The sequence below is a fragment of the Jaculus jaculus genome, chromosome 3, assembly GCF_020740685.1.
Source record: "Jaculus jaculus isolate mJacJac1 chromosome 3, mJacJac1.mat.Y.cur, whole genome shotgun sequence".
Lineage (NCBI taxonomy): Eukaryota > Metazoa > Chordata > Mammalia > Rodentia > Dipodidae > Jaculus > Jaculus jaculus.
In genome coordinates this window covers 168,461,379-168,485,607 of record NC_059104.1, presented here as the reverse complement: position 1 = coordinate 168,485,607, position 24,229 = coordinate 168,461,379, and the positions used below count along the sequence as shown (strand labels likewise).

General features: G+C 46.8%; 1 protein-coding gene and 1 pseudogene across 2 annotated transcripts; one reads left to right on the top strand and one right to left on the bottom strand.

Moving 5' to 3' along the window:
* Positions 1 to 14,437: 14,437 nt before the first annotated feature.
* On the top strand, positions 14,438 to 16,041 carry LOC101615724 (annotated as a pseudogene).
* Positions 16,042 to 22,451: 6,410 nt separating this feature from the next.
* On the bottom strand, positions 22,452 to 24,208 carry Lipt2 (lipoyl(octanoyl) transferase 2). Of its 2 annotated transcripts, none has more exons than XM_012948288.2 (2): positions 23,740 to 24,208; positions 22,452 to 22,829 (listed from the first exon to the last, which is right to left on the bottom strand). In XM_012948288.2, the coding sequence occupies exons 1-2, from the start codon at positions 24,206 to 24,208 to the stop codon at positions 22,600 to 22,602; spliced, it is 699 nt and encodes a 232-aa protein (XP_012803742.2). In that variant the 3' UTR covers positions 22,452 to 22,599. The 2 variants fall into 2 exon arrangements, with proteins under 2 accessions (XP_012803742.2, XP_045000791.1); XM_045144856.1 differs by having other exon boundaries at positions 22,656 to 22,861; positions 23,734 to 24,208.
* Positions 24,209 to 24,229: the final 21 nt, after the last annotated feature.

Here is a 24,229-nt window from a genome sequence, read left to right as displayed (position 1 = left end):
CGTTCCCTCCGGCCCTCCTCCGCGCGGTCCCTTCCCCAGGGCGTCCCCCGTCCCGGCCCCGCCCTGCCCCAGCACACCCACTTCTCCCCTCCGCCCAGATCCTTGGCCTCACCCCAGGCTGTGAGCTCCGATCTTACCGCCCCCTGCTTCCTGGACCTGAGACCCAATTCTCCTTCTTGCCAGCCTTTGTCCACGCGCTGGCAGAGGCCGGCGTAGCATCTGTGCGGCTGTGTGGTGGTGGGAAAGTTGTCTGCTCCTCACTGGGCCTTGGTTTCCCTGCCGTACGGTCCCCACAGGCATTCTGATTATGGTAGGCTCCAGATAAGTTCTCAGAATGCTAATGCTGGGGCTGGTGAGATGGCTTAGCGGTTAAGGCCCTTGCCTGCAAAGCCAAAGGACCTAGGTTCGATTCCCCAGGACCCACGTAAGCCACATGTAGAAGGTGGCGCATGCATCTGGAGTTCATTTGCAGCCTCCAGGTGCACCCATTCCCTCTCTCTCTCTCTGCTTCTCTCTCTCTCAAATAAATACGTAAGAAAACAAACAAACAAACAAAAAAAAACGGAGTGTCACCAAGAAAACACCCAATTCTAACGCTATATTCCAGACAGGATGCCAACGTCCAAATGAGTGTGGTGCCTTGCCCACTCACCAAGCAAGTCAGTAAGTCAGTGGTGGGGTTCAAAATTAGAACCCACAACACCCTAGGTACCTTATCCCATAGCAGCCCTCACTTACCTAACCACCAACTTCTTAAGTGATCTCTTTTCCAGCCACCAGGCCCTCACTCCGATCATTACTGGTGACACTGTAGCTTCCAGAGAAGAGATACATCCAAGGATGCTGAGTACAGGAAGCCAGTCATAAGGAAATGACAGGTGTAGGGAGAACTCTCGGGAAGTCTGTGGGAGCGTCCTTATCAGTCTGGGGCCACAAAATAATCAATAAACTCCAGCAAGCTCTCTCACACCCTTGCAAACAAAATCTGCCCCAGTACCTCTGAGGCAAACATCTGCCATCACAGAGTCACAGGATATCTAAGAAATGTTATTAAAGAAAGAAGGGCTGAGTTTGGTGGCCCACGCCTTTAATCCCAGTACTCAGGACATAAGAGGTAGGAGGATCACTGTGAGTTCAAGGCCACCCTGAGAGTCCATAGTGAATTCCAGGTCAGCTTGAGATAGAGTGAAACCTTACCTCGAAAAACCAAAAAAAGAAAAAAAAAAAAGAAAGGAAAAAGAGAGAAAGAAAAGGAACTACCAGCCCCATAGTGGGCATTGTGTGCAAAATTGATAATTTCCTTCAAAACACGATTCCTTTGTTGTTTTGGTTGTCATACATTTTGACCCAGCCGTTCTGCCTTCATTTTGTTTGTTTGTTTGTTGTGTGGGGCTGCAGATGGCACAGTATGCATGTAGTGGTCAGAGGACAGCTTCAAAGGGTCTGTGCTCCACCTTCTTTGAGACAGGGTCTCTTGTTGCTGCAAAGGAACTGCCAGACTGCAAACAAGTCACACTAGGCCCTACCTCAGGAAAAAAAAAAAAAAAAAAAAAATCACACTAGGGCAGGAGAGATGGCTTAGCGGTTAAGGTGTTTGCCTGCAAAGCCAAAGGACCCAGGTTCGATTCCCTAGGACCCACATAAGCCAGATGCACAAGGTGGCGCATGTGTATGAAATTCGTTTGCGGTAGCTGAAGGCCCTGGCATGCCTATTCTCTATCTATCTATCTGTCTATCTGTCTCATTCTCTCTCCCTCTACCTGAAATAAAAATAAAATTTTAAAAATATTATTTAAGCCGGGTATGGTGGCACATGCCTTTAATCCCAGCACTTGGGAAGCAGAGGTAGGAGGATCGCCATGAGTTTCGAGGAGAGGACTACATAGTGAATTCCAGGTCAGGCTGGGCTAGAATGAGACCCTACCTCAAAAAACAAAAAACAAAAAAACAAAAAAAAAAAAAAGAAGAAGAAGAAGAAGAATCCCCAAACACTGGTACATATGGTGCTTGAGACTAGCCTTGAGGAAACAGTCCTGGCTCCATCAGGTTTCCCTCCCAGATCCTGTGAACCTTGCATTCGCTCCATAGGACTCCTTATCTCAGCTATTGAGAGCAACTGTCTGCCCACCTGGGCTACTAGATGGTTAGCTCTCTGAAAGCAGAGGTCAGCCCCTGTTCTAACGACATTATAGAGTCATAGATTCAGATTCATACCAACTCAGAGATCTAGAGTCATTTAACAATAGAACTTAATTTGGAATGAGTCATGGTTTTCTAGTCAAATCCCTTACCTAATGAATTCTCTGTATTTCATACTTGATATGAAGCCACCCAGCTTCACTAGTGACAAGAAGCTCCTTGCCTCCAAGGCATCCAGGTAGCTCAGATTGTTAAATTATTCTAACATCTTGTTTTTTTTTTCTTTCAAGGTAGGGTTTCAGTGTAGCTCAGGCTGACCTGGAATTCACCATGTAGTCTCAGGGTGGCCTTGAACTCACAATGATCCTCCTACCTCTATGTCCTGAGTGCTGAGATTAAAGGCAGGTGCCACCATTTCTGGCCTGGCTTCTAACATCTTTTTTTTTGTGGAGTGGGGGGGGGGTTCCCTGAAGTAGGGTTTCACTCTAGCTCAGGCTGACCTGGAATTCACTATGTAGTCTCAGGGTGGCCTCGAACTCACAGCGATCCTCCTACGTCTGCTTCCCGTGTGCTGGGACTAAAGGCGTGCACCACCACGTCCAGCCTGGAACTTACTTCATTCCTTGGGCTCTGTCAGGAGTAGTCGGCATGGTTGGCTGCAGTCTCTGACAAAGACCACAGCTCCACCCTGGCTGCCTCCCCACCACGGCCCCCACTGTTCATCTCTCCAGGTTCTCAGACCACCTCTTCCCCATAGCTTTTCAGCCTGGCTTCCCTCCCACCACCTTTAGCCATGTGGACTGCACTGTCTTTTGCTGGTTTCCTAGTCATATTCCCTTTAAATCGCCCAGTGTCAGGGTTTCACCTGTTTCCTAGGGAGATCCTGTCTGACACATGGGCCTAACCCACAGTCAGAGAATGCGCAGAACCCTGCGGGAAAATGTGAAGAGTTGCTGGTATTCAAATCGTTTCAATTGTACCATCTGGACTGGTGAGCGATGGGTATCTCTGATGACTAAATCTCCTCTGACTAGTGCTTTGCTTCTCCTGGTGAGCCAGGCTTCTAGACTCTTGACCTGTACCATCTAGCCTTACCCTACCTCCCAAGCCTTCTTCCTCCCCAGTTACTAGCCAAACAGTGACTTCCATTCCAGGAGTACTATGTTGAAAATACCATCAGGTCTCTGTTTGTTTGTTTTTTTTTGAGATTATAATCATGTAATAGAAAGTGTTTTTTTTCCTCAATTTTTATTAACATTTTCCATGATTATAAAAAATATCTCATGGTAATACCCTCCCTCCCCCACTTTCCCCTTTGAAATTTCATTCTCCATCATATCCCCTCCCCATCTCAATCAGTCTCTCATTCATATATATATATATATATTTGGTTTTTTGAAGTAGGATCTCAATTCTGGACCAGGCTGACCTGGAATTCACCATGGAGTCTCAGGGTGGCCTTGAACTCACAGCAATCCCAGCAATCCACCTACCTCTGCCTCCTGAGTGCTGGGATTAAAGGCGCGCACCACCACACCCAGCCTCTCTTTTATTTTGATGTCATGATCTTTTCCTCCTCTTATGATGGTCTTGTGTAGGTAGTGTCAGGCACTATGAGGTCATGGATATCCAGGCCATTTTATGTCTGGAGGGAGAATGTTGTAAGGAGCCCTACCTTTCCTTTGGCTCTTATACTCTTTCCGCCACCTCTTCCGCATTAGACCCTGAGCCTTGGAAGGTGTGATCAAGATGTTAGTCAGTACTCCAGTCACTTCTTTCCAGCACTGTGATACCTTCTGAGTCATCCCAAGGTCACTGTCATCTGAAAAGAGAAGATTCTCTACCCAAAGTGAGAGTAGCATTATACAAGGGTATAAATATTAAGAGAAGTGCTTACTGGGCAGTTTGATAAGCATAGTATATGCATTTATCCAGACATCACAGATGTTACACCCCTAGGGCTCATGACTACCCATTTTAAGTTTTCAGTATCAGGGATGTATTCCCTTCCATGGAGCGGGCCTCCAGTCCAATTGGAGGGCAGTTGGTTTCCAATATGACAGACATGCCACTATTGCACCCATTGGCTCATTTGGCCTGGCTAACCAATTATAAGGCTTGCAGTGTCCACTGTTGAGTATCTTCACTGGTGGTATCTCTTTCTCCCATTGAACTACATGTAGAATGGCTTCTTCCAGCTTTCTGTCAGCTGGTCTCTGTTCTTAATAGAGCTTACAGTCTGAGGGGACAGGCACAGATCAGGGAATACAAATAGAAGACTGAATTGAATTCTAGGAAGAAAACAAATAAATGGATGGATAATGATGTCTTCTCCTGAAACCAAAGATTGTGGAGCTCCAGGAAAAGGAACGAATTCTAAGCTCAACATTACCTTTAGAGAGGCCAACTAGGTTGTTAGATATGGGAGTCTGGTGCTCAGTGGAGAGACTCTTTGGCCCAAAGGTTGGAAAAGAACAATGTTGTCCTTCCAGGCTTCCTGAGGTTCTAGCTTTTCTTGGAATCTTTCCCTGAGAATAGAATTCCTAGTGATTTTTTTTTCCGTTCTTTAACCACCATTCATTCATGTCCCTTTTATAATCATCATTTATTCATGTGCTCGATAAATTCAGACTATGGTCTCCTCTGTGCTGGGTGGGTGGGAATTGCTTGGTAACCTCAAGGAGTTTATATTCCGGGCAGAGAGTCAACAAGTAAAGCAGACAGTTTTGACCTAGAATGGTAAAGACTGTATTAAAGAGAAGAGCAAGGGAAGGGCTGGGGAAGCCCAAGGAGTAATTTCAGAGGTGGGCAGAGGAGTAGGGAACCAAAGGGGGCCTTGGAACATTTGGGCATCATTGCCACCCTTAGGCAATGAGAGAAAGGGGTGGTTACAGGAATGAAGAATTAGAGAGAGATCTGAGGAGGTTGGTGGGCAGATGGCAGCCTCAGCCAAGGACGTAGCAAGGACACCTAGGGATTAAAGAAATAAATGTACTCGAAATACATCGGAACCATCTGGTTAGGTGCTATTGCAACACGAGGCAGGGAAGAGGGTTAGGAGAGAAGGGAGGGCTTGAGTTTGGAAATAGAACGGTTAAGGAAAACCTTGCCAAGAAGGTGGCCTTTAAGGGGAGAGTGCAAAAGGGTATATTTCTAGGTAAGTCTTCCCCACCCCATCCTGCAGCCGGCGCGTCCTGGCCTGTCTCTAACTCTCCCCTCCCAAGGTCAGGGCTCTCTCTTTGGTGTAAAGAGATTCTCTCCTGGGCTCCTGGGGGATTGAAACTGTTTTCTTCCTCCTGTTCTCATCCAGAAACCACAGAAATTGCCATGTGCTATATATACATACGTCATACCAGGGCTCAGCTCTGGGCATGTGATGCACGTCATTTCACCTAGCCTCATAGCAAGCCTGCAAAGCACAGCAGGGGAAACTGAGGCAGCCCTATCTGTGTTACCACAGCCCCTTATCCAGCTGCCTTCTCTAACAGGGTTCCTGCCTGTCCTTACCCTCCACAAGAGACGGTGGAGGACAGACCTTAAATCTTGAAGGACTAAGAAAGGAAATGAAGGTTAGGCACGTACTTCATGTCTCCAATGGGTTCAAGGACCAAAGGGTCAAAGTCATAAGAGGAAGTTTTTGTTAAGATGCCAGAAGCAAGACCCTACACTCCTCCCTACCCTTGCTCCTCCTCCTCTTCTTCTTCTTCTCCTTCTTCTTCTGTTTTTGTTTTTGTTTTCCAGGGTAGGGTCTCACTCTAGCTCAGGCTGACCTGGAATTCACTATGGAGCCTCAGGGTGGCCTCGAACTCGCAGCGATCCTCCTACCTCTGCCTCCCGAGTGCTGGGATTAAAGGCGTCGCCACCACACCTGGCTTACCCTTGCTCTTCTACCACTGCCTCCTATTGGCTCAACGCAGATGCAAGCTTCAGATCAAGGGGGCAAAGAGCTCCTAGAAGGAGTGGGGGTCACACCTCAGAGGTCTTAGGTATTTGTAAACCCGCATGAGTCCAAAGGATAATGTGTTGTACGAGCAGCAGTCAGTTAGTTTTCGGGGAGGGAATACCTCTGGATGTGATGTCTCAACCTGTGGCTCTTACAATCCTTCTGCCCCCTCTTCTCCAAAATTCCCTGAACTGTGATGGGTGAGTTTTAAGTCTACTTCAGTGATGGGCTCTTAGGAGCCTACAACCCCATGGGGAGGGTCCCCAGCAGAATGGGGGCCGGAACAAGGGAAAAGAGGGTTCCAACACATGATGTATCCATAAAAATATGTTGTTAATAATAACAATAAAGTATTTACAGAGGAAAAAAATAAAAATAAATTTAAAAAAGGGTAATGTAGTAACAAAACAAACACACTGCTGCTGACTTGGGTTTTCCTTTGAGATGAATGTGTTTTAAGCAAATGTGGGTCCTCGGAAGCAGGTGCTGATACAAGGATCTGACTGTAAGTGGTTTGTGTGTGAGATGATCCAGAAACAAAACGAAACAAAACAAGAGAGCCAGGGGTGGTGGCGCACACCTTTAATCCCAGCACTGGGGAGGCAGAGGTAGGAGGATCCCTGTGAGTTTGAGGCTACCCTGAGACTACATAGTGGATTCCAGGTCAGCCTGAGCTAGACCAAGACCCTACCTCGAAAAACAAAACAAAACAAAACAAAAACAAACAAAAAAAAAGAGGACTGGAGAGATAATTTAGTGGTTAAGGCACTTGCCTGCAAAGCCAAAGGATCCAGGTTTGATTCCCCAGGATCCATGTAAACCAGATACATAAGGTGGTTCATGCATCTGGAGTTTGTCTGCAGAGGCTGGAGGCCCTAGTACATCCATTCATTCTCTCTCTCTCTCTCTCTCAAATAAGTAAATAAAAATAAAATACTTTTTTTAAATTAAAAAAAGAAAAAACACCGCCATTTTGAAAGTGGGGAAGTGTGCCTTTAACAAGCTTGGCCCCTGCAGGGACCCTCTAGAATCTTTTGTAGACCGCCACACCCACAGTGAGCCCCCACTAGAGGAAAGGGTCATTGGTTGAGGGTTGTTCCTGAGGGACATTCATTCATTTTCTAGCACATCCACCCTGGGTCCATAGACTCTGCCTCTCCAGAAATTGACAAACAGTGCAGATGTTGGTGGTTGGCCCTGTGGCATGCCAGATCTGGTTCTGTTTTCCTGGCAGCATCACCAAAGGAGCAAGATGTTGGAACAGTGCCCTGGGCAACCTGTGTGTGTACTAGGAATGGCCTCTGAACAAATAAGAGGCTTTCCCCAGGGGGTGGGGCAAGCCAGGATGCAAAATACCCTCCTTCCTAAACTGGGCTTCCTCCCAAGGAGGTGGTGGGATCTGTCCAGGCAGGAAGGACAGTCGGGAATCTGCAACAGGGCCCTGACACAATTCTACAAGCTCAGCCTCTGCCAACTCCTGGCTGAAGGACTCAGGAACCAGAGGAATGCCATGACAGGCTTCGGAGTCACCAGTAGGCCTAAGTTTCTGTCTCCTAGCAAGGTTTAAATAAGAATTTAACAGTTACTGAAAAAAGATCACAAATTGCTTATGCCATACATTTCTATAATCATAAGACAAGTTGCTTAAGTTCCTCAAACACACACAGCCAATCACAATGAAGGTTACCTAATCTGCTTAAAATTCCCCTAGGCCCCTGCCCACCAGCTCTGCCCCCCAGCATCCTAAGCCTATCAGAAAAATACAAGTGCAGTTACTACTTAAAGCTACCAATCATGGAACCATTCCCCTACTTCTTTGTTCAAATCCCTATAAAAAAAAAACCTGCCCCCCTGCTGCTCAGGGCTCTTGTACGGATCCACTGCTCTGGTAAAGTCAAGAGTCCAAGCTTAAGCCCGAAATAAAGCTCCTTGCCTTTGCATACGTGTTTGGTTCTCCTTGGTAGTCACTGGGGGCACCGAGAACTGGGCATAACACTGGCCTTCTGGTCTGTATCCTCCCTGCTTCTGCCCACCTGTGGTTGGAGGCTCCTGCCCTCCAGGATGCCAGCTTCATGCCCTTCCGAGCCCAGTCTGAGAACCTACAACTGATTTCGACCCTTATCAACGGTATGACCTCATTCAACTAAGTCTCCTAGCCTCTCTAGCTTTCTTTTTTTTTTTTTTTTTTAATTTTTATTTTTATTTGAGAGCGACAGACACAGAGAGAAGGACAGATAGAGGGAGAGAGAGAGAGTGGGCGCGCCAGGGCTTCCAGCCTCTGCAAACGAACTCCAGACGCGTGCGCCCCCTTGTGCATCTGGCTAACGTGGGACCTGGGGAACCGAGCCTCGAACCGGGGTCCTTAGGCTTCACAGGCAAGCGCTTAACCGCTTAGCCATCTCTCCAGCCCTCTAGCTTTCTTTTGATTTGTTTTCACCCAGAAAATAGTCCTCTCTTGCCAGGCTGCCAGAAAAATAAAGAAGACATTATTTTTCTTTTTTGGGGGGGGGAGGGGTTCGATGTAGGCTCTCACTCTAGCTCAGGCTGACCTGGAATTCACCATGTAATATGAGCGTGGCCTCGAACTCATGACGATCCTCCTACCTCTGCCACCCGAGTGCTGGGATTTAAGGTGTGCGCCATCACGCCTGGCTGACATATTATCTCTTTCTGTTCCCTGTACCTCTTTTGTGCCACCTGATTGTCAGTCTCGTTAGCCTGCTCCTCCTCCTCCTCCTCAGTGTTCTGCCCTCCCCTCCTTCCTGGGGCTTGAAGAATTGTCAAACCCATGCTCCACATTCACACATTCAGCTGTCTGCTTGCTTCCTCCACTCTCATCTCTCTTCAGTGTCTAACTTGACTTGTCAGAAACAGAACTAGGGGCTGGAGAGATGGCTTAGCGGTTAAGGAGTTTGCCTGGGTTCAATTCCCCAGAACCCACAGAAGCCAGATGCACAGGTGGCGCATGCGTCTGGAGTTTGTTTACAGTGGCTGAAGGCCCTGGCATGCCCAATCTCTGTCTGCCTATTCTCTCTCTCTTCCTCTCTCTGTCTTTCTCTGTGTCAAACAAATAAAATAAAGAGGGGACTGGGGAGATGACTCAGTGGTTAAAGACGCTTGCTTGCAAAGCGTGCTGCTCCAGGTTCAATTTCCAAGCTGTCCACATAAACTGGTCGCATGAAAGCAACAGAACAGCAAGGTTGATTCTCCCAGGAGACAAACCCTTGGCAGGTCTGTGAGAGAGTTCTTAGGTTAGGTTCACTGAGGTGAAAGACCCACTCTAAATGCAGGAGGGACATTCCATGGCTGGAGTCCTGGACTTAGCACAAAAGACCAGGTGAGGGCTGGAGAGGTGGCTTAGCAGTTCAGGAGCCTGCCTGCAAAGCCTGAGGACCAAGGTTAGATTCCCCAGTATCTGTGTAAGCCAGATGCACAAGGTGGCACATGTGTCTGGAGGTCATTTGTGGTGGCTGGAGGGCCTAACACACGCATTCTCTCTGTCTCTCTATCTGCCTCTCTCCCTCTCTCTCTCTCAAATAAATAAAATATTTGAAAAAGGGATGGGGCTGGAGAAATGGTGCAGCAGTTAAGGGCACCAGGTTCGATTCCCCAGTACCCATGTAAAGACAGATACACAAAGAGGCCTGTGCACATGGAGTTCATTTGCAGTGGCAGGAGGCCGTGGCATGCCAATTCCCTTTCTCTGCCATTGCAAATAAATAAATAAAGGATCCAGTGGACTGAGCTCCTGTATTCATCCTTCTCCGTGCTTCCTTGCTGCTCCATGCTCCTGCCCAGATGGACTGTCACCTCAACTTGTCAGCCAAAGTAAGCCCTTTTTCAGCTGCTTCTAAGAGTCAAGCATTTGACCACAGCAAAAGAGATGTAACAGGCTAGAGAGATGGCTTAGCAGTTAAGGCACTTGCCTGCGAAGCCTAAGAACCCATGTTCGACTCTTCAGGTCCCACATAAGCCAGACACATATGGTGATGCACAAGGTGGCACATGCGTGCAAGGTGGCGCGCACATCTGGAGTTCAGTTGCACTGGCTGGAGGTCCTAGTGCGCTAATTCTCTCTTTCATTAAAAAGAAAAAGAGGGCTGGAGAGATGGCTTAGCGGTTAAGCGCTTGCCTGTGAAGCCTAAGGACCCCGGTTCGAGGCTCGGTTCCCCAGGTCCCACGTTAGCCAGATGCACAAGGGGGCGCTCGCGTCTGGAGTTCGTTTGCAGTGGCTGGAAGCAAGCCCTGGCTCGCCCATTCTCTCTCTCTCCCTCTATCTGTCTTTCTCTCTGTCTGTCACTCTCAAATAAATAAATAAATAATGAACAAAAAATATTTTTAATAAAAAAATAAAATAAAATAAAAATAAATGAATAAAAATAAATAAATAAAAAGAAAAAGATGCCGGGCATGGTGGCCACGCCTTTAATCCCAGCACTCAGGAGGCAGAGGTAGGAGGATCGCTGTGAGTTCGAGGCCACCCTGAGACTACATAGTGAATTCCAAGTCATCCTGGGCTAGAGTGAGACCCTACCTCTAAAAAAAAAACCAAAACAAAAAATCCCCCAAAAAACAAAGAAAGATGTTGCTGGGCATGGTGAGACTACATAGTGAATTCCAGGTCAGCCTGAGCTAGAATGAGACCTTACTTTGAAAAAAAAAAAAAAATCAAACAAAAACAAAAAGGAAGAAAGGAAAAGAAAAGAGAAGAAAAGAAAGATGTAACTAATACACCCATATGCACTGGTGGCAGGAGAGCCAGTTCTCACTGTGCTCCTGGGAAATACAAGCTGAACCGAACCTGGTGAAAGGAACGAAGCACATACCATGGAGCCCGGCAAACAGTGGGAGAGAGAAGATGACCCCACCTGGGTTCCCTCAGTGGCTCCATGCTCTCATCCTGTTCCTCTTTCTTTTTTTTAAATTTTGTTTATTTTTATTTATTTATTTGAGAGCGACAGGCAGAGGGAGAGATAGAATGGGTGCGCCAGGGCCTCCAGCCGCTGCAAAAAATCTCCAGACGCGTGCGCCCCCTTGTGCATCTGGCTAACATGGGTCCTGGGGAATCGAGCCTCAAACCAGGATCCTTAGGCTTCACAGGCAAGTGCTTAACCACTAAGCCATCTCTCCAGCCCTCATGTTCCTTTTTGTTTGTTTGTTGAGGTAAGGTCTCACTCTAACACAGGCTGACCTGGAATTTACTCTGTAGTCTCAGGGGGTCTTGAACTCACGGCGATCCTCCTACCTCTGCCTCCCAAGTGCTGGGCTTAAAGGCATGTGCTACCATGTTGGGCCTTTGTCCTATCCTTGAATTAACCTATTTTCCTACCATTGAATTCTGTGAAACCCCAGAACATTTTCCATTTGACGCTCCCCCTTCTTTGCTTATGTTAGCATGGGTTTCTACCCTGATTAATATAAACATGCTATAGTAGTCAGGATAGACAAGTTTGTGCTGTGAGAATTGACAACCTCCCACACTGAAGTGAGTAATTTTTAAAAATATTTTCTTTTTTTAATAATTTATTTTTATTTATTTATTTATTTGAAGAGAAAGAAGGAGAGAGAGAGAATGTGCATGCCAGAGCCTATAGCCACTGCAAACAAACTCCAGATGCGTGTGTCCCCTTATGCATCTGGATCCTGGGGAATAAAACCTGGGTTCTTTGGCTTTGCAGGCAAATGTCTTAACCATTAAGCCATCCCTCCAGCCCCCTAATATTTTCTTTTTAAACTGGACGTGGTGGTGCACGCCTTTAATCCCAGCACTCAGGAGGCAGAGGTAGGAGAATTGCCATGAATTATCATTTAAAAAAGAAGAAAAAGCCAGGCGTGAGTTCAAGGCCACTCTGAGACTACATAGTGAATTCCAGGTCAGCCTGAGCTACAGTTACCATGACCTGCCCTCCCCTCCACACCCCGCAAATAAGTCAATGAAATGAAAATAGCCGGGCATGGTGGCACACGCCTTCAATCCCAGCACTTGGGAGGCAGAGGTAGGAGGATCGCTGTGAGTTCGAGGCCACCCTGAGACTACATAGTGAATTCCAGGTCAGCCTAGACTAGAGTGAGACCCTATCTTGAAAAAATATATTTATTTATTTGACAGAGACAGCAGAAGAGAGAGTGAGAGGGAGAGAGTGAGCCTCCAGCCCACTGCAAATATGCAAACACATGTGTCCCCTTGTGCATCTGGCTAACGTGGGTCCTGGGGAATCGAACCTGGGTCCTTTGGCTTTACAGGCAAACACCTTAACCGCTGAGCCATCCCTCCAGCCCTGAAGTGAGCAAATTTGTAGGAGTATGCAGCAGCAGCAGGAGGCTCAGCTTGTTGCAGTCCCTCAGGAAGCAGCTGCCACCCTTAACAATGGTGCTTGTTCCAGAACTCTGAAAGGTCTGTGGCACAGTTATCCAGCGCTCCAGCTCACAAGTGACGTGCCACCTCCACAGCTCATTAACCAGAACACATTACTGGCTCTCCCCAAGTACTAGGGGGCCATGAAATACCCTGACCAGTATCCAGAAGGCAGCAAGCCAAAACTATGTGGTGCCCATTAATAATGATCATGCACTTCCTCCTATCTGTTCTGTTCCAGACCCTGAGCTGGGTATGACTAAGTCATGGTCTCCTTCTTTGTTTATTTTTAATTAAACTTTATTTTATTTTTGATTCAAAACAACGATATAGCTTTGTGGGGGTACAGTGTAATTTGATCAGTGCACAAAATCATGGTAATAAATATTAATGGCCTGAAACATTCATCATTTATTTGTGCTGAGAACAATCAAAGTCCTCTCTTCTAGCTGTTTTGAAATGTCAAACTGCAGTAACAGAGCACCAGAACTTTCTTCTAACTGTAACATTGTGGACTACCTCACCCGTCCCCTCTGCTGTCCTCCCCAACCTCTGGTGACCATTCCTTTTGTCTAAACTTCCGTGGGAGCAACATTTTTAGATTCTCTGTGGAAGTGAGGTCGTGCATATTTGTCTTTCCATATCTGACTTGTTTCACTTAAAATAATGTCCTTTAGGAACTGGGAAGGTGGGTCAGTGGGTAAAATGTTTCCCACACACGCATGAGGACCTGTGATTGGATCTCGACCACCCACATAAATGCAGGGTTGGCATGGCAGCCCCTCTGCAATCCTAGTGCTCAGGAGGGGGGGTCAGGGGATCCCTGGGGCAAACTGGCTGGGAAGACTGGCCGAGCTAATGAGCTCTGGGTTCAAGTGTCTCAATAAATAAGGTGGAGAATGATTGCAGGAGACATCTGACATCTGGTACATGTACACACGTGCAAGAATGTGCCCCCACACATATGACCAGGCATATACACACATACCATGCATTAAAAAAAAAAAAGTCAGGGCTGGAGAGATGGCTTAGTGGTTAAGACACTTGCCTGGGAAGCATAAAGACCCAGGTTTGATTCTCCAGGTCCCACGTAAGCCAGATGCACATAGTGGCGCATGCGTCTGGAGTTCGTTTGCAGTGGCTAGAGGCCCTGGTGCACCCGTTCTCTCTCTCTGTCTCTAATAAATAAATAAATAAAAATAACTTAAAAAAAAAAAGGCTGGGCATGGTGGCGCACGCCTTTAATCCCAGCACTCAGGAAGCAGAGGTAGGAGGATCGCCGTGAGTTCAAGGCTACCTTGAGACTCCATAGTGAATTCCAGGTCAGTCTGGGCCAGAGTGAGACCCTACCTCGAAAAACAAAACAAAACAAAATAATGTCCTCCGGGTGCATCATTCATATTGTTGCAACTGATAGGATTTCTTCTGTTTATAAAGCTGAATAATATTCCAAAATGTGTGCATCACACGTCATCCACTCAGCAGTTGATGGACACAGGCTGTTTCCATTTCTGTTTCATGGCTCTTGTGAAGACTGCTCAATGAATGTGGGAGTATACATGTCTCATTGACATACTAAGTTCATTTCTTTTGGACATATGCCCGGTAGTGGGGTTGTTGGATCATATGGCAGTTCTGTTTTGAATTTGAAGAAATTTTAAATTATTTATTAGAGAGAGAGAAAGAGAATATGGGTGTGCCAGGGCCTCTAGCCCTGTAAACAAATCCCAGATGCATGTGCCACCATCTGCATCCGGCTTACATGGGTTCTTGGGAATCGAACCTGGGTCCTTAGGCTTCACAGATAAGTGCCTTAACCACTAAGCCATCTCTGCAGCCCTCGCTGTCGTTTCGACTTGTGTTTCTCTGATGATTAGTAATGTTAAACACTTTCTCACTGGAAGTCATGACCCCATCTTTAAATATACCCTTCATGCTACAGTAGAGAATTGGTGCTCTGATAGCGGGGTTCCTATTCTACTGCATCTCAGATCAAGGGGATGTCTAAACCAGAGCTCACTCAAAGGTTTCTGGGCGTCAAGAAGCCAATATCATCAAGTGAGCTGATGGAGAGACGAGGGGTCGTTGCTCCTACAGCACAGGGCGGATCCTGTAGCCGAGCCGCCCCGCCCCCGTCCCCCACCTACCGGAGTCTGGGCTCAGGAGCCGCAACGTCTCAGGCTGTGCAGACAAATGGAACTCAACCGTTGAGCAAAACATGGAGCTCGGTTTGTGTGAATTACAACGAACACCACAGGAGGCAATAACAGATGGCTTGGACATTGTGGTTTCACCTAGAAGTCTACCCAGTGAATTAGTGGGTCCAATTTGTTTGGATATGGTGAAGAACACCATGACTACAAAAGAGTGTTTGCATCGTTTTTTTTGTGCAGATTGCATTATCACAGCCCTTAGACGCGGCAACAAAGAGTGCCCTAACTGTCGAAAAGAACTAGTCTCCAAAAGATCGCTTAGGTCAGCCAGGGGTGGTGGCACACACCTTTAATCCCAGCACTAGGGAGGCAGAGGTAGGAGGATCACTGTGAGTTCGAGACCACCCTGAGACTATGTAGTGAATTTCAGGTCAGCCTGGGCTAGAGTGAGACCCTACCTCGAAAAACAAAGAAACAAGAAAAAGATCACTTAGGCAAGACCCAAAGTTGATGCTCTCATCAGCAACATTTACCCAAGTCGTGATGAGTACAAAGCCCATCGGCCCATCAGGTGGAAGCATTAGCCACGATCAGCAAGCAGAACATCCAGCAAGCCCTCAGCCACAGCATGGAGAAGGACTGAAGGCCATGAGCACATTACAGCGAGGCTAGAAGCAACGGATTGAAAATGGCAGTGGTTAAGCACTTGCCTGTGAAGCCTAAGGACCCTGGTTTGAGGCTCGATTCCCCAGGACCCATGTTAGCCAGGTGCACAAGGGGGCGCACGCGTCAAGTTTGTTTGCAGTGGCTGGAGGCCCTGGTGCGCCCGTTTTCTCTCTGTCTACCTCTTTCTCTCTTTGTCTGTTGCTCTCAAATAAATAAATAAATAAATAACTTTTAAAAATCCCTCTTAGAAAATGGCAGTGGAGCAGACAATGGTGACAGCTCACACTGTCGCAATGCATCTACACACAGCAATCAGGAAGCAGGCCCCAGTAACAAATGGACCAAGACCTCTGGTGATTATGAGCTTGAACTTGACAATAGTAATGCCACAGTGGCAACTGGTCCAGTCATGGATGGTGCTAGTGAAATTGAGTTAGGATTCAAGCCCCCCACACACACTTAGGGGAAAAAGATGACAGTGTAAGACAAGGCACATGAAGACTTCAGGCGATGCCACTGTTGCCCACTTAGCCAAGTATCTGGCTGTGAGGTTAGCTTTAGAAGAATTTTGAAGCGAAGGAGAATCAAACCGGATGACCCTTGATACAGCCAGTGAGAAGCAGTATGCCATTTATACAGCAAGAGCCAGCGGTCAGTCCACTGTACTAAATGGCTCTTTCTCTCTGGGGTTGGTCAGTGAGAAATACTGGAGAGTGAACAAACCCATGGCACTTTATTTACACCCACCAAGAAGCCCAAATAAGAATTTTAAAATTCTGAGATGAAAGTCGGTCATGGTGCCGTGCCTTTAATCCCAGTACTCGGGAGGCAGAGGTAGGAGGATCGCGGAGAGTTCGAGGCCACCCTGAGACTCCATAGTGAATTCCAGGTCAGCCTGGACCACAATGAGCCCCTACCTTGAAAAAAAAAAAAAAAAAAAACTAAAGAAAATTCTGAGATGAATGTTTTATAGTCTATATCTTTAATATTAAAGATGTACCATCATGGGCTGGAGAGATGGCTTAGCAGTTAAGCACTTGCCTGTGAAGCCTAAGGACCCCGGTTTGAGGCTCGATTCCCCAGAACCCACGTTAGCCAGAAGCGCAAGGGGGCGCACGCATCTGGAGTTCGTTTGTAGTGGCTGGAAACCCTGGCGTGCCCATTCTCTCTCTCTCTGCCTCTCTCTCTCTCTCTCTCTCTCTCTCTCTCTGTCACTTTCAAATAAATAAATTTTTAAAAAAGGAAATAAAGTTAAAAAAAGATGTACCATCATTACTTTTATGGGCAGATCTTGGATATGTTCAGTTTTCTTTCTGAGTCAGATTTGTTTATGCAATTAGAATCATTTCCCCTTAATTTAAGATTTTACATTTTGGAAGGGATCATAGTAATTCAGTACTTTTTCTTTCCTGTTATTAATATAACTAAGTTATGTTATTATACACAATATGGTTCCTTTTGGAGTACTCTGACTCTGGACTTTTGCATAGCTCTGTGTCTTTTTGTGTTTGTTTGGATTTTGGTCTTTTGAGACAAGGTCTCAATATTTAGCCCTGGCTGGATTGAAACTTGCTAGGTAGACCAGGCTGATCTTAAACTTGCAGTGATCCTCCTGCCTCTGCCTCCCAATACTGGGAATATAGGCATGCACTACTATCCCTGGCTTTAGTTATATATTAAGACTCAGTTGACCTTAATCCTCTCTCAAAAGTTTCTTAGAGCCGGGTGTAGTGGCGCATGCCTTTAATCCCAGCACTCAGGAGGCAGAGGTAGGAGGATTGCCATGAGTTCAAGGCCACCCTGAGATGACAGAGTTAATTCCAGGTCAGCCTGGAGCAGAGTGAGACCCTACCTCGAAAAAACAAAAAAAAAAAAAAAAAGTTTCTTAGGCCTACAGAATATTAGATAGTGTGCATTCTGACTTTCCCCTTGGAGTCTTTTGTATATTTATAGTTTGTATATAAACTGCAGTATCTTCATGAAGATCAAGCTCAAATTTACTGTGCTGAAAAACAGTTCTCAAAGGATTATTCTTTTCATGGTATTTTCTTATATAATATATCATTAAAAAAAAACAGGTTCTTGGGCTGGAGAGATGGCTTAGCTGTTAAGGCATTTGCCTGAAAAACCAAAGGGTCCCAATTTGACTCTCCAGGACCCATGTAAGCCAGATGCACAAGGGAGCACCCATGTCTGGAGTTCATTTGCAGTGGCTGGATGCCCTGGCATTCCCATTCTCTCTCAAATAAAAAATATATATATACTTAAAAGAAAACAGGTTCTTTCTGAACTTGGTATTCACTGTCTTATAATGTTACGCTTTTCCTTTTGTTTTTGTAAGTTTAGAATTTCTGACCATGTGGAAGAGAATCAAACAAAACCTTCAGTCGCATGAAAGCATGGTTCATTAGGAGACTTCACTGAGGAAAGAAGTTAAATTGGCAATAATACACATTCCTCAGTTCTGTATTTGCTTTTTTCCTTTGTATTTTACTAGCACTTCAGCTCCTTTTTTATGTGTTTGATGTTTTTGCCTATTAAAATGCCTGAGAGGTGGAGATATTTTGCACTTTAGTCTTGATAAAACATACAAGTGTGGGCTGGAGAGATGGCTTAGCAGTTAGGCGCTTTTCTGTGAAGCCTAAGGACCCCGGTTCGAGGCTCGATTCCCCAGGACCCACGTTAGCCAGATGCACAAGGGGGCACACGCGTCTGGAGTTCGTTTGCAGTGGCTGGAGGCCCTGGCGCGCCCATTCTCTCTCTTCTCTCCCTATCTGCCTCTTTCTCTCTCTGTCACTATCAAATAAATAAATAAAAATAAACAAAAAAATTTTTTTTAAAAAGCACAAGTGTGTTCAAAGCTTCCCCTTTTCTTCTTGTAGCCACTTCAGAATCGAGAACCACGTGGCACCTGGAACTAAAGATGGAAAAGTTTGCTGGCTGAATATCGTGATTAGCAGCTTGAGTTGCCGTGCCCGTGGGTAAGTTTGGTGCTCCGCTCATCATGCCCTGTAGCAGTGGGGTAATGGAGCTTGAGCCCTGTTTTGATGTGTACTGAGAGGTAATTCTATAAAAGAATGTCAGCCAATAGGGTAGTCATCCTGCTGTCCTTAGTTTTATATTGAGACCGGAACCACTGACAGGTCAGAAATAATAATAACTTATGTCTTATTTTCCATTCCTGTCCCAAATCCAAGTAAGTCTCCACGTTTGTATTATCACAGTATTTGCAAAGATGTGTTTGCAACATTGAGAAGTTTAGCCCCAAAAGGTTATAATAGGAGGAAGTAGACCTCCAGTACCATTGTAACTGCCTGTCTAGTCATTGTAAATATATGTGTCTGTCAGTTATGTTTTGTTGTTGTTGTTGTTGTTGTTTTGGTTTTGGTTTTTTGAGGTAGGGTCTCACTTTGGTCCAGGCTGACCTGGAATTCACTATGTAATCTCAGGGTGGCCTTGAGCTCACAGCGATCCTCCTACCTCTGCCTCCCAAGTGCTGGGATTAAAAGTGTGTGCCACCACGGCCGGCGTGTGTCAGTTTTGACAGATTGGGCCAGCTTGATGTTTAAAATCTTAAGCCAAGTATGAAAATTTAAAGGCTTAATCAATTTTTTTTACCATTTTATTGAAAATATTTGAAATCTGTTTTTACAGTTTTCTTTGGTAATTTGTGCCATGAAAATTGAAACCCACCAGAAATTGTAAGAATTTTTATATTCAGTTCCTTTTCTGGGATGTTAAGTTGTACAGATTATTAATGCATGTGTGCTGAATATAACCTTTGTTTTGTGATGAAACTGCTTAGCTTTTATTGGGGATATATTAGATTAGTGATTGTATTAAATAATTAAATTTCCCCCAAAATTTATTTATTTATTTGAGAGAATGAAAGAGGGAAAGAGGCAGACAGAGAAAGAGAGAGAGTGTGCGTGCGCCAGGGCCTCCAGCCACTGCAAATGAACTCCAGACGCACGCACCACCTTGTGCATCTGGCTTACATGGGTCCTGAGGAATCAAGCCGAGTTCCTTTGAGTTTGCAGGCAAACACTTTAACCACTAAGCCATTTCTCCAGCCCCAAAAGCCCATTTTTAAATGTTGACAATTAATATGGATAAATGCACACACACAAACCCTGTAAGCCAAAGGGAACACACCTCCAGAACAGCAGTAGTCCATGAGTGCCAATTCATGCCCTTAAGTACAGCACAGGGAGTGACCCTTGGCCACACTCTATGCAGGTCTCCATACAGGCATCCAGCAAACCTGCTTCACACTACCCATGGCTGTTTCCAAAACACAAAACTGTGTTGCGAACTCAATGACCCTCTGTTTCCTGCATTTCTTATAATCCACGATATCAAGTAGGGTTCCAGGACATGGGTATAACAGCAAGCTTCTCATACAAATTGCTAGCCCAGTCCAAGCAAAGCTCTTTCTCACTCTCTTAAGCCAAACTTCACAGTCCATAGTTCTTACTCTATTCACGTATCTCAGCTTTGACCAGAATAGTCCATGAAGCTGTACTTACAGCACTGCAAGACATCTCTTAGGTCAAGGTTTCAAATCCTTCTAACATTCCTCTTGAAAATCATCTCCAAAAGGCCAAAGCCACAGTCAGGAGTCTAGCAGCAACCCCACTCCTGGTATCACTTTACTGCTTCAGTTAGGTTCACATTGCTGGTAGAAATCACCCAACCGAGAGCAGCTTATGGGAAAAAGAGGTTTATTTTGGCTTACAGGCTTAAGGGGAAGCTCCACAATGGCAGGGAAAATGATGACATGAGCACAGGGCAGACATCACCACCTGGCCAACATAAGGTGGACCATAGCAACAGAAGAATGTGCCCAACACTGGCATGCTGAAACTGGCTTTATCACCCATAAACCTACCACCACCAACACACTGCCTTCAGGAGGTGTTAACTTCTGATTGCCATCAGCTGGGAAAACAAGTGTCCAGGACATCTAAGTTTATGGGGGGCACCTGAAACCCCCATGGGAGGGGGGAAGACTTCCAGAGTCAAGACTAGAGCCAGGGTCCCCTGACTTCTCAGTGAAGACTCTTTCCATTTTTCACAGGTTATGGCAGCCAGTCTCCAAGATGGCTCCGAAAGGTCTTTACCTCTTATAGCTCCTGTGATGCCCTTCCACACTAAATAAGTCCCTTTTGTGAATAGATTTCAGAAATAATTGTGTGACTTCAAGGCTGGGTCATAAAAGACTTGGTAGCTCCTAACTTGCCCCTCTCTAACAGCACTTGCTCAGAAACCTGGTGCCCTGTCATGAGAACCAACCAGACAACTAAGTGAAACATTCTTGAAGGTGTCTTCCTGTCCCAGTCAAGTCTTCCAATGAGAGCTGACACCTTTAATGCAAGTTCATGTAAGACTATAACTTGGATAAGTTTCTCCCAGATTAAAAAAAAAATTTTTTTTTATTGATTTGAGAGCGACAGAGAAAGAGGCAGATAGATAGAGAATGGACGTGCCAGGGCCTCCAGCCGCTGCAAACAAACTCCAGACGCATGTGACCCCTTGTGCATCTGGCTTATGTGGGACCTGGGGAATCGAGCCTTGAACTGGGGTCTTTAGACTTCATAGACAAGCACTTAACCGCAAAGCCATGTCACCAGCCCAATTTTTTTATTTTTTTCAAGGTAGCGTTTCACTCTAGCTCAGGCTGACCTGGAATTCACTATATAGTCTCAGGGTGGTCTCGAACTCATAGTGATCCTCCTACCTCTGCCTCCTGAATACTGGGATTAAAGGTGTGCCCTACCACACCCAGCTTTCCCAGATTCTTGACCCACAAAAAACAGAGGGAATAAGTATTTATTGTTGTTTTGAATCACAGAGCTAAAAGACATTCCTACAAACTTAAGGATTTTATGTACAAACCTTGTCTGTGTAGCAAGTGTGTGGAAGGACGTATTCTTAGACCTTAGACTACACTAAGCAAAAATAGGAGTGGTAGGACTGCAGAGATGGTTTAGCAGTAGGGGCGCTTGCCTACAAAGTCAAAGCACCCAGGTTAAATTCCCCAGGACTCATGTAAGCCAGATGCACAAGATGGCACCTGCATCTGGAGTTTGCAGTGGCTGGTGGCGCTGGTGTGCCCATTCTATCTGATCTGTCTCTCAAATTAATAAAAAGTTTTTTTTTTTTTTTGAAGTAGGTATATTGGTTTGAATATGAAATGTCCCTCAAATCCTCGGGCTTGTGATTAAGCCTCACGCTCAATCCCGAGCCTGGTGGAACCTATGGGAGGCCAAATCTGGCTGGAAGAGCCACACTGCTGAGAGTGAACCTTGAGGTTTGTGTGTCCAGCCCACTGTGTGTCCAGAGCTATCTCACCCTTGCTGCTCCTTCCCAAGTGATGTGATTCCCCAGCCGCAGCTTTGCTATGCCATGATGAAACTTCCCCTGGAGCCAAATAAAAAATAAACCAAAATAAACCCTTTCCTTCCTTTGGGTGTTTTGTCCCAGCAATAAGATAAATTTAACAATGGGTAATCATCAAATTTGGGGGATTCAATCCAAGAAGACAGGATCTCATTTTATTCTTTCTTTGAATATCTTTTCCCTTTATTGCAGAAAGCACCCTAGAGATCTTTTAAGAAACAACTTATCACATCACTTTCACTGGAGCCATTCAGACATTTGATTCTTAAAAAAAAAACAAAAAAAAACTCAAAAGACCTAAAGACCAAAATGGCTCAACTAGAAACAGTATCAAGAAAGTAACAAGTGGTCTGGCTCAACTAGAAACAGTATCAAGAAAGTAACAACTGGGCTGGAGAGATGGCGTAGCGGTTCAGCGCTTGCCTGTGAAGCCTAAGGACCCCGGTTCGAGGCTCGGTTCCCCAGGTCCCACGTTAGCCAGATGCACAAGAGGGTGCACGCGTCTGGAGTTCGTTTGCAGAGGCTGGAAGCCCTGGCGCGCCCATTCTCTCTCTCTCCCTCTACCTGTCTTTCTCTCTGTGTCTGTCGCTCTCAAATAAAAAAAAAAAAAAAAAAAAGAAAGTAACAAGTGGTCGAGAAATGACAGCTGATGACATTGGAGTTTCTCTAAGTTGAGAAACTGGTATCAACAGTCTTGCTTACGTTTTATGTAGCGTGTTGCTTTTCATACTGTCTTTATATCTAGTATTTGTGAGGTAGATGGGGATGATAAATAATCCAGGAGACATAAGGAAACAGTAGCTCAGAACTCATGATAAGCATGCTCTTGGTCTCATGGGTCAGTGAACAACAGGCCAGTTCTAGAATCAAGTTTTAGTGACTCATGTCTGACTTGGTGCTTTCTTAAGACTGGGCCATCCTGGCTGGGCTAAGGTGAATGTTCAGTTGGAGCTGTCCTCTGAGACCAATGAGCACTTGAAGGTCTCCTTGAAGGCCTGAAGAAAAGGCGGCATGGCTTCATCCACAGTGACAAGCCTCTGTAGCTCCTCACTAAGGGAAGTGACTCCTGTCCCAACCAGTCCACAGGGCACAATGTGCTCAAACCACGTGAGGTCCGTGGAGCAGTTCAGAGCCAGGCCATGGGATGTGATGTTCCTTCCACAGCGGACACCTGCAAGGCAAGCAAAGCGAATCGTTCCCTCCCTTCGGGTCTCAGGATCCCTCTAGTGCAGTAAGCAAACCAGATCAATGGTTTTCAAAAGTTACGTTTGGAGGCTGGAGAGATGGCGGTTAAGATATTTGCCTGAGAGACTAAAGACACAGGTTCGACTCTCAGAACCCACGTAAGCCAGATGCACAAGGTAGCACATGTGTCTGGAGCTCATTTGCAGTGGCTGGGGGCTCTGGTGTGCCCCTTCTATCTGCCTCCCTCTCTCTCCCATCGATAAATAAATGAAAAAAATATGAAAAAAAAAAGGTTGTTGGAGCTGGGTGTGGTGGTGCACGTCTTTAATCCCAGCACTTGGGAGGCAGAGACCTGTAGGAGACTGGACGAGAGTGAAATCCTACCTCGAAGAAAAAAAAAAAAAAAAAAAGCTTGTCTTTGGGGCATGGATGCTATACAGACGGATTGGGGCTGTGTGGTTACACATCAATAACTGACTTCATTGTAGTGGCTCCTGTCACTTTATCTACTGGAGAGACAGGGAGAGAGACAGCGCCAGGACCTGCAGCAACTGCAAACTCCAGACACACGCACCACCTTGTGCATCTGGCTTTAGGTGGGTCCTGGGGGAATCGAACCAGGGTCCTTTTGGCTTTGCAGGCGAGCGCCTTCACAAGGCTAAGCCATCTCTCCAAGCCCACTGCTGGCGTCCTGTGTGTGGTCCCACTGGCATTCTCAGGATCGCAACCTGGCAACTCCCTTGCGCTGCTCCATCCACGAGCAGATTAACCAGAGGCCTTCTGAGGACGCCTCTGCCTCGGAATATAAATGATCTACTTAGCGGGTGTTAAGTGCAGCCGCGGCTCTCCCCTCCATCCTCAGGACACTCGGCCCCCCCCGGGGCCCGGACGCTCACCGATGGCGCAGATCTTGCGCTCGCCGAGCCAGACGCCGGTGTAGGGCGGGGGCCGCGCGCACGCGCCGCGCAGGCCCTGGAGCTCGCACAGGCGCACTGCGCACGCCTCCAGCGCCGCCACGTGAGTGCGCAGGCGCAGGCCGAGGCGCCGCAGGTCGAGCACCGGGTGACAGAGCAGCTGCCCGGGCCCGTGGAAGGTGGCCAGGCCGCCGCGGCCCGTGCGGAGCACGTCGGCGCCCAGGGCCCGCAGCCGCGCCGTCTCCTCGGGAGTCAGGCCGCCGCGCAGCCCCGCCGTGAACACGGGCCCCGCCGGCTCGCAGAGCAGGAGCGCGCCCGCCTCGGTGGCCGGCGACGAGGCCTCGGGGGCCGGGCCGGCCCGGAGTCGCCGCAGCCAGGCCTCCTGCAGCGCCAGCAGCTCGGGGTAGCGCGCGCGGCCCAGCCACACCAGGCGGACCGAGGGAGGCGGCATCGCGCTCGCTCGCCGGCCGCG